At 51.7% G+C, this 10,000-nt stretch overlaps 1 protein-coding gene and 1 long non-coding RNA gene across 2 annotated transcripts in view; one reads left to right on the top strand and one right to left on the bottom strand.

Annotated features, from left to right (window-relative positions):
- Positions 1-10,000, bottom strand: part of LOC148044493 (uncharacterized) — a 1,189,713-nt gene that overhangs the window by 656,443 nt on the left and 523,270 nt on the right. The gene's annotated exons all lie outside the window — the stretch shown is intronic.
- Positions 4,828-10,000, top strand: part of SRD5A1 (steroid 5 alpha-reductase 1) — a 30,790-nt gene continuing 25,617 nt past the window's right edge. Inside the window, exon 1 of the mRNA XM_087721916.1 lies at positions 4,828-5,267. Within this exon, the coding sequence (XP_087578042.1) occupies positions 4,921-5,267 (347 nt within the window). The 5' untranslated portion in view covers positions 4,828-4,920. The remainder of the gene's footprint in view (positions 5,268-10,000) is intronic.

Here is a 10,000-nt window from a genome sequence, read left to right as displayed (position 1 = left end):
GCCTTCCATGTTCGCCTCTGCGAGAGCCCTGGCCGCCCCGAGGCCAGCCTACAAACTCGGGTGGAGCGAGCTGATGTCCAGGCTGAGGAACCACTACGCTCCCTCACCCTCTCTCTTTGCACGCCGTTTCGCTTTCCGCCGCCGAGTGCAAAAGCCCAACGAATCCATCAGCCAGTTCCTGGAGGCTTTGCGCACAGTGGCCGCCCAGTGTGATTTTGCAGACCTGGAGGAGAACCTCGCGGAGCAGTTTGTGTGCGGGGTCCGCGACGTGCAATTGCGCAGCCGAATGCTCCGGAATCACAAGATTACCCTGATGCAAGCCGTGGAGACAGCGCGAGCGGCCGAACTCTCCGAGCAATCCACGGCCGACATGGAACGCCTCCAGCTAAACCCCCCCGCGCAAGCCGCCGCGGGGCCGTCCACCCAGACGAACCTCGTCGACGATCTCTCTCCTGCTGAAGACGAGGAGGAGGAGGAGGAAACCGTAGGGCAAATGAGGATGCAGCCGAAGCGGAGGCCACCCCAGCAACCGCCGACGCCCGTTCAGCCAGCCTCAAACGCACCTTGCCGCGGATGCGGCGGCCGCCACAGCCGCGCAGCCTGCCCGTTCCGCTCTGCCGTCTGCCGCCGCTGCCGAGGAGAAGGGCACCTCGCCAGAGTATGCCGGGCTCTCCTGCCAGCCCCGTCGTTTATGCAGCCCAGCGACCAGCGCCAGGCACCGCAACGCCGCCAGCAGCCACGTCCCGCGAGGCGCTCCGAGGACTGCCACTCAACCTACCAGCCCCCCAGCGCCGACTGCGTGGTCTACCAGGCATCCCACGTTCCCGCTGGCAACCGGAAAATAAGCACCGCCGTCCGGCTCGAAGGTCAGCTGTGCCAAATGGAGGTGGACTCCGGTTCATCCCGTTCTCTCCTTTCTTGGGCTTTGTTCTCCCGCCTTTGCCCCGGGGTCCCCCAGAGAAAGCTGCGCCCCGCCGGGGTCTCCCTCCTAGACTATCAGGGAAATGGGATTCCCACAGCTGGGATATACCACATCCGGGTGGAATATGGGAATTTTAAAGGGAAACTCCCAGTTTTAGTCGTTAGGAACAACCTGCCCGCTCTCCTGGGGTTAGAATGGTTCCCCGCCTTGGGCCTCACCATAGAAGGGGTACACAGGGTAGTTCCCCTCCCCGTAGATAGCGTCCTAGACGAGTTCGCTGATGTGTTCGATGGGAAATTGGGTTGTTACAAGGGTACCCCCATTTCTCTCTGCCTCGATCCCCAGGTCGCTCCCGTTAGGTTGAAGGCACGCAGGGTTCCTTTCGCATTGAGAGCAAAGGTAGACGCGGAACTTGATAAGCTTATTGAGCAAGGGGTACTCGAGCCCGTAGATCACGCCCGTTGGGAAACCCCCATAGTCCTCCCGGTCAAACCCGACGGATCGGTGAGAATATGTGCCGACTACAAGTCGACCATCAATTTGGCCCTGCAGGCAAACCCGTATCCGGTTCCCGTAGTGCAGCACCTACTCCACTCCTTAGGACAGGGCCGCATCTTCGCTAAGCTAGACATGGCACAGGCCTACCAGCAGCTTCCCGTAGACGATGATGCGGCTACAGCCCAGACCATCGTCACCCACCGCGGGGCTTTCCGTTGCCGCCGTCTCCAATTCGGCGTTTCGGTTGCCCCTGGGATTTTCCAGAGCCTCATGGAGCGGTTGCTCCACGGGCTCCCAGGTGTCGTCCCCTACTTCGACGACGTCCTGGTCGCAGCCCCCAGTCACTCGGAACTCCTGAAAACACTGCGGGAGGTCCTCACACGTTTCAGGGAGGCAGGACTGAAATTAAAGCGCAGCAAATGCGAAATTGCTGTTCCCAAAGTTGAATTCTTGGGGTTCCTCATTGATGCCCAAGGCATCCACCCCACTCCTTCCAAAGTTGCCGCCATCAAAAACGCACCCGCACCCACCTCTAGGGCGGAATTACAGGCGTTCCTGGGGCTCTTAAACTTCTACGCCCCTTTTATCCCCCACAAGGCGTCACTAGCTGAGCCGCTACACCGACTACTTGACCGGTCAGCGGCCTGGAAATGGGGTAGCCGTGAAGCGCACGCGTTCGCGGCTATAAAGGACATTTTAACTTCATCGGCAGTCCTAATCCAGTACAGCGATAGGATGCCTCTAATTCTGACTTGCGACGCCTCCCCCTATGGCATAGGGGCGGTCCTGAGCCACGTCCTCCCGAACGGCTCAGAAGCCCCCATAGCTTTCTATTCCCGGACACTCTCCTCCACGGAGCGGAACTACAGCCAAATCGATAAAGAAGCCCTGGCTGCAGTGTCCGGCATTAAGCGGTTCCATGACTACCTTTATGGTAGAAAGTTCACCCTAGTCACGGATCACAAGCCCCTCCTGGGGCTACTGGCGGGCGACAAGCCAACTCCCCCCATTTTGTCCCCCCGCATGACTCGGTGGACGGAGTTCCTAACGGCGTATTCGTATACGCTGTTATACCGTCCGGGAAAACAGCTAGGGCACGCAGACGCCCTGAGCCGTTGCCCTCTGCCAGAGACGGACACAGCCCACGTGCCCGCACTCTCTGTTCTGTCCATCGCCGAATCCGACCTCCCCGTCTCGGCCGCGGACGTTGCAGCCTGCACAAAGGCTGACCCCGTCCTATCTCAGGTTGCTTCATGGGTTTTGAGGGGGTGGCCCACGGAAAAGGTAGCGGAAGAATTCCGCCCATTTAAAGCGCGACAAGCCGAACTCGCCCTTCACGGGGGTTGTCTTGTCTGGGGGGATAGGGTAGTGATCCCCAAAGCCCTACGGGCACGAATCCTGCCCGCACTCCACAAAAACCACCCAGGCATAGCGCGAATGAAAGCCTTAGCCCGTAGCTACGTGTGGTGGCCCTTGTTAGACTCGGAAATTGCAGACTACGTTGGCCGATGCAGGGTCTGCCAAAACTCTAGGCCGAATCCCCCCACAGCCGCCCCTCGTGAGTGGGAAATCCCTAGAGGCCCATGGTCCCGTATACACATCGACTTCGCCGGCCCCTTCCACGGCCGGAACTTCATGATAGTGGTCGATGCTTACTCCAAGTGGGTGGAGCTGGTAATCATGACCTCCACCACAGCGGAGAGCACAGTGAGGGCCCTCCGTAAGATGTTCGCTACCCATGGGTTACCGGATGTGATAGTTTCCGATAACGGGCCCCAGTTTACCTCCACCACGTTCCAAGAATTCCTGGCCGAACAAGGAATCAGACACGCGGCCACGGCCCCTTATCACCCAGCTAGTAACGGCCGGGCGGAGCGAGCAGTTCGCTCAGCGAAAGAAGCTTTGGGCCGCATGGACCAGGGCGACTGGCAAGAAAGAGTAGCGGCCTACCTCTTGAGCCAGCACTCCATACCCTGTCCGACGACCAATAAAAGTCCCGCGGAGCTCTTGATGGGTAGGAGATTGCGGACCCCCCTAGACAGGCTCCATCCATTATACGCAGGGGATCCGCCAAGCAACCTGGGGGCCCTTCCTTCCCACGCGTTTAAATTAGGGGACCCTGTATGGGCCCGTTCCTTTTCTGGGGATCCACGGTGGGTTCCCGCAACCATCACAGCTCTGACCGGCCCCTGTTCCTTCAGGGTCGCCCTGGCCGACGGAACACAATGGAGGCGCCACGTGGACCAGTTAAGGCGTCGCCTTCACGCAGAAACAGACGGCCCAAGCCCCTCAGACACCCGCTCACACCAGGAGCCACCCTCGTTGACCTTTTCCCCAACGGACCGTTTCCACCCGGGGAACGGGAGGCATGCCGATGCGAACTTGCAGGACAGGCGCGCCCCAACCGGCTACTCTTTTCCTCGAAGCCCTTATCGAGACTCTGAACCTACACCCCAACTAGACTGCGCGGGGCCGCTACCGGACACTCCTGTTGCCACGGAGACGCTACCCCGGACAGATGGACATCGGGCACGAGACCCGGGGCCAGCGCCTCCTCTCGGGGTCACGCCGCACGTTCACCGCCCCACCACGGACACTCCTCCACCGGCGGTTCCCCCCCCGTCGACAACCGCCGGGGAGCCACGAAGATCGGGACGAGAACGCCACCGGCCCGCCTACCTACAGGACTATGTTTGCCCTTCCTAAAGGAACTCTTTGACTGGGGGGGGAGGGGTGTTGAATACTAGCGCGGGAAATACAAGCGCCCGAATAAAGGACTCCTTCCCTGATTGGTTCCCGGGCGGAGCCGGTTCAATCCTCGCCCTGATTGGTCGAGCTACTCGACGCCCCATTGGCTCCTCGTTCAAACCCGGGGGTATAAATGTTTGGCGCGAACCACGCCACGTTGAATCGCAGTTTACTATGAGCTGAATAAAGTCACTTTCACTTGTCTCTTGTCGCGTCCTTCCCTTCGCTCCAAGATATAAAAGGGACCATTAAGGAATTCAAAAGAGAGAGAACTGCTCAAAGTTCGCTTCTGGGTAGCACCCAGGACTAAATCTCCCCTTCTTGTAGAGCCTGAGCAACAACAGCGAGTGGATAATAATAATGCGAGGTGTTGGTGTCTCGCTTTCCCGTAGGTGCGGCAGGAAGCTGCACGAGCAATTCATCGACCGTGAAAAGGGGAACGGAAGGGAAGCGATGCGAAGCCAAACTCTCACGGGCTGAACTGACCCTCCCTAGGGCTGTTACCGTTTTCTGGAGATAAGCTCCGCCCCTGGAGTCCGACTTTCCCCTCTGCCTATATGACGCTCTCACCCGCGGATCGCCCCAGACCTTTAGGTGACGCCCGGAAGGTTTTCCTCTCCCAGCCCGGGAAGAGAAAGAGAGAGAGAGAGTGAGTGACGGGCGCTCTTGGCTTCCAGAGCGGCAGAGGTGCTGAAGGAAAAGCCTGGCGGCGTTAGCGTTTCCTCTCCGCCTGCTTTCGTTCTGAGACGGCGATGGAGTCGGCGGCGGAGCTGGCTTGCAGCTTGCTGTGCTCCCGAGCTTTCTGGCAAGGCGTCTCCGGCCCGCAGGAGGAGCAGTTGATGAAAATGATGAGCTACGCGCTGGTGGGCTTCCTAGTTGTGGCGTTCGTGTTGGTCCTCCGCGGGTCCGCTGCACCGTACGGCCGCTACGCTTCAGCCTCTTACGGCTGCCTTGTTCCGGCTAACCTGGCGTGGATGGTGCAAGAAGCGCCTGCCTTTCTTTTCCCTGTGATGCTTGTGCTGTGCAGCGGCGGGGACCGTCTCGACTTCTGGCCCAACCGCTTTCTGCTGGGACTCTTCCTCGTCCATTACTTTTACAGGTTGGTGGGACTGCGCTCGCTCTCGCTCTCTCTCTCTCTCTCTCTCTCTCTCTCTCTCTCTCTCTCTCTCTCTCTCTCTCTCTCTCCCTCCCTCCCTCCCTCCCTCCCTCCCCCCTCCCTCTCTGGCGCGTGGTTTGAAAAAAAAACTATTTTTAAAGGAATTTCTTGCTTTTTTAAAGAGATTGTCTTTGAATGATCTTAACCGGGAACAGGGCTGGTTAATGAGGTGCTATAGAGCAGTGTTTCCCAACCTTGGCAACTTGAAGATTCAGATTGCCAAGGTTGGGAAACACTGCTATAGAGGTCAGTTTTACATAAAAAGATCATCAGCCAGTATAAACCCCAACCTATGAGGCTCTGGTCAATTATTTCTAGGCAGAATTTGAAAACAGCACCTTTGACAGAGAACATAGATGGCAACATCTGCCAGAGGTGGAGATGGCTAGGGCTGAAACTAACAAACTAACTAACTAACTAACTAACTAACTAACTAACTAACTAACTAGCTCAACATCTGAACTGAAATCCTAGCTTTATTTAAATCTTTGTTGATTGGAATAGGATCGTGCTTTTTTTCTTGATTAGATAGATTACTGTCCACGTACCTTTTCTTCATCATTGTCACTTTATTCTTCAAAACTATAAAAAGAGAGAAGAGCTCAGTCATCAACAGATGCATATAAAAAGTCACATTTTGAGAGGAGGGGGACTGTCAAAAGAAACTCTGGATGGGTCTATATATTGTACTAATTTATTGGGGTTTATTTATTGGATGGCCTTCTATGGAGTATCACAGACAGGTTACATTTCAAGGCGTAATGTAAGCACCATTTGCAGTTTATAAGAAGTTGCAGCAACCATATACTTGCCCCTCTGATAAAATTTTAAAACTCAGTTCATTCTTAGTATTGTGCATATGAAGATTGATAACTCCATATTATTCGTTTGTTTGTTTGATTGATTGATTTCCATAGCCATCCTTCTCAGCAAATGCAGCTAAAAATTTAAAAACATTATAATTAAAATCTTAAAAACATTTTAAAACAATAAAAACAGTAAAAAAAACATTAAAACAATACAAACATTGGTTTAAGCATTAAAATGTTCTTAATTATAAAAGACCTTGTTTATTTTTTTAATTTACTTTATCTCATTAAACATACATTTGGGAAAAAACTTTATATAATCACCATCACAGTATGCAATATCTGAATCAGTACCGTGTTTTCCCGAAAATAAGACAGGGTCTTATTTTCTTTTGACTCCTGAAATAAGCACTTGGCCTAATTTTTGGGGAGGTCTTATTATTTTTGAAGTGCAGGAGTTGGCGAGCATGGTCACCTCATGGCTGCAGCTGTATTGCAATATTTTCAGGGAGGGCTTAGTTTGGGGGGAGGGCTTATTTTAGCTCATGCGCTCAAAAGCCTAATTGGGCTTATTATCTGGGGAGGTCTTATTTTCGGGAAAACGGTATTTCCTAATTCCTTTTTGAAATCTTTGATAAAGCTCTCCCTATTTTTTTTATTAAAAGTTTTTTTAGTTTTATTTTTCAAAACAGACACAACACAAAAAAATCCTCTTTCTTTACATACTGTAGAAAGTGTATCAGTTGGTTACAAAAAAAAATCTGTGTGTTTCTTTCTGCGGCTTTTACACACTTCTGATGGGCCGCTCATGTAGCTGAATGAGAAGAAAGACACCAGACAAATCTCTCTTGGGGTGAGCTTTACTGGCTGGCTTCACTGGCCTGGCTTGGCTTGCCTTGGCCCCGAGCAATGCCTGTGGGGCTCTTTTTATTCGTTCCAAACAAAGAGAAGGTGTGTACAAATTGCATCAAAAGGCGCATGAGTAAATAATCCAATAATAATAATGCAGCGTGGCAAAAGGCTTCGTCTCTGGGCAAAAGAGGATAAGAAAAAGGGGGCTGCTTGTCCTTGGACAGGAGAAGATATATAGATGAGAAGGGAGGGAAGTAAAGAGATAGGGAGAGTGGGGGAAAGCTAACAGCTCGCATTCCTGCATTCCTTTAAGGTGTTAACTGCTAAATAAACTAGTACAGAGTGGTACGCTAATTAACAGGAAAACTTTTTATTGCTAACAAGAATGTTTTTGTTAGCATCCATCTCTGGGCCTGTGTTTTCCAGACAGCCATATAGCTGCCCTATACACAGAACTGGTAATGGATCTCAACATCTCCTCATTTTTGTTTCAAAATGAGAAGGAGGGAAGCAAACATATCAAAATGCAGATTCTTCATCATCACTGGTTATAGCAAACACCTTTACAAACAGATTGTTGTCCAGCTCATGGTCGTCCTCAGCGTCCAGAAGGTATTTAGTTTCGTTGATAAGAGCGTCCTTCCTAGCTGAGGAAAAAAGGCCTTTGCATAGCTGAAAAAGGGAGGGCAGGCATTGAATGCAGCAGCACAGCATTATTAGCAAAGCAACAAAGGTTATAATGATCTTGGCAACATTTCCCAACCAGCTAAAATTGGGTAACCAAGAGGTCAGCCAATCCCACCAGGAATCCGAGGCCTTATATGTTTGTCTAACTGTTTGAACAATATCATGTAATTTTTCCACACTGGTTTCAATTTCTCCGGACTGGTTCAAATAATGACAACAGGTAGCATTCAACCAAACACATAGGCCTCCTTCCTTGCTTAACAAGTAATCCAAAGCTAATCTATGTTGAGTTAATATTCCAGCTAAAGAGTCGACTTCGGCCTGCAGGGCTTGTAGCCCAAATATCGTGGTGTTAGCTAGAGTTTCCAGTTGAGCAGATAGAATGCGCAGTTGTTTAACGTTCCATGCGACACCCAAGAGTGGTAGGGCTATAGCAATAAATCTTTCACCCTCTGTCAGATAGGTATTGTCAGGATCGTAACCTAAAGCTGGATCGATTGCTTTCTTTTGTCTGGCCCACCCAAATTGTTTCTCCCAGGCACTATCGGGTTGAGACATGGGATGTGCTGAGATTCCGGCAGGTGCCAGAGTTCCAATAGTGCAAGTACCATTCCATACAGGGGGCAACACCTTCCCAGCCCAATGACCACAAAGCCAGTACAGGCCAGGTGGTAACCCATACAAATAATACCCATGATGGCCCCAGATTTGTTCCTGTATGCTGTTAAAGGCAACCATCCCTCTCTTGTTAGAGAATAAATCTATGATTATACTATCTTCTTTTCTACACTTAAAATGCTCAGGTAATGATAAGTGTGAACAATCATAGCCAGTCTCTGTAATTTTGAAAGTAGCATTGCAGTGGGGATAATCCCCGACAGAAAAGCGGGTCAGAGGAATTTGCTTGGTGATACCACCAATGGTTACTGCTTCATAACCTTCATGTGAAACATTCCACCATGTAATGCAAATGGGAGCAAGAGGGGGTAAGACCCGATGTGTCAAGATATACTGGGCAGAATCGTAGATAGTATGTGCATGATCACTTGTTGTAGCATATAACACAGTAACATTCCAGCCTGTGAGGTTTAAAGTTCCAGAGACTAGAATGGGCCAGCCCTGCATGTTAGAGGAAGGGCCGTGCATACAAACCCAGCAATCAGACAGGTTATTAATACGGGTAAGGTTGTGTATAAGAAGATGAAACTCATTTACATGCCAATCCACTGTGCGTTTGGGCCGATGATGTGGGCTGGAGGCATCCTTTGCCCCAGCAGGAACTGCCCCACATTTCCCAGCCCAGATAAGCAAAAGCAAAATGACCATCAATAAGGCAAAGATAACCATGTGATATGAAAATGCTCTGCAGTCCACGGGCTTAGAAACTTCCTCCCACCATGTTCGAAACTAGGAAGACCTGCGGCGAAACATGTGGCAGCCAGTCGGGGGAGTGCAGGGTGAAGAGCCAAGGTGGCGCAGTGGTTAAATGCAGCACTGCAGGCTACTGCTAGATCAGCAGGTCAGCGGTTCAAATCTCACCGGCTCAGGGTTGACTCAGCCTTCCATCCTTCCGAGGTGGGTAAAATGAGGACCCAGATTGTTGGGGGCAATATGCTGACTCTCTGTAAACCGCTTAGAGAGGCCTGAAAGGCCTATGAAGCGGTATATAAGTCTACTGCTATTGCTATTGCTATTGCTATTGCTCTGCCCTGTTTTCCAGGTCAGAGACAGAGACGGCCTCAAGCTGTGGTTCCTGCTGGTTGGTCATGGTCAGGCGGCTTCTGTGTTTGTGTAGGTGGTTGTGTAGGTGGTTTGGGCAAATATGGTCTTACATGCCGTCCTGGGATCCAAAGAACCTTGTCCTTTAGTTGGATTGCAGCGTAGCCCCCAGGTGATCAGGTCAGCAGGTCCTCGCCACGTCAGGTCAGGCAGGCAGCGATAGTAGACAGGTGGACGGGGGGGGGTGTCTGCAGTAGGTGGAGCTGCAAAATGACGAGTAGCTGCTGAGGATGGTGGGCTGCCGGTAAGATTTAAGAAATTCAGGGTATAAAGGCAAAGGTTAAGCGTGTCTTGCACTGCTGGGAGTCCTGGGGGCATTTTTTCCCTATTGCCAACATATCTGTCTAGGGCATGTTTTAATGTCTGGTTGGCACGCTCAGCCAACGCCTGACCCTGGCTGTTATAAGGAATGCCAAATTTATGCACAATGCCCCATTGGTTACAAAAGGCAGCAAAGGCCGCGCTTGTGTAAGCGGGGCCATTGTCTGTTTTTAATTCTTTTGGGCGTCCCAGCGATGCAAAGGTCCGAATACAATGATTAATAACATG

The sequence above is a fragment of the Thamnophis sirtalis genome, unplaced genomic scaffold, assembly GCF_051295495.1.
Source record: "Thamnophis sirtalis isolate CommonGarterSnake01/CBP01778 unplaced genomic scaffold, rThaSir2_p1.2 scaffold_8, whole genome shotgun sequence".
Taxonomy (NCBI): domain Eukaryota; kingdom Metazoa; phylum Chordata; class Lepidosauria; order Squamata; family Natricidae; genus Thamnophis; species Thamnophis sirtalis.
The sequence above is the reverse complement of the archived record's forward strand: the minus strand, read 5'-3'. Positions and strand labels throughout refer to the sequence as shown.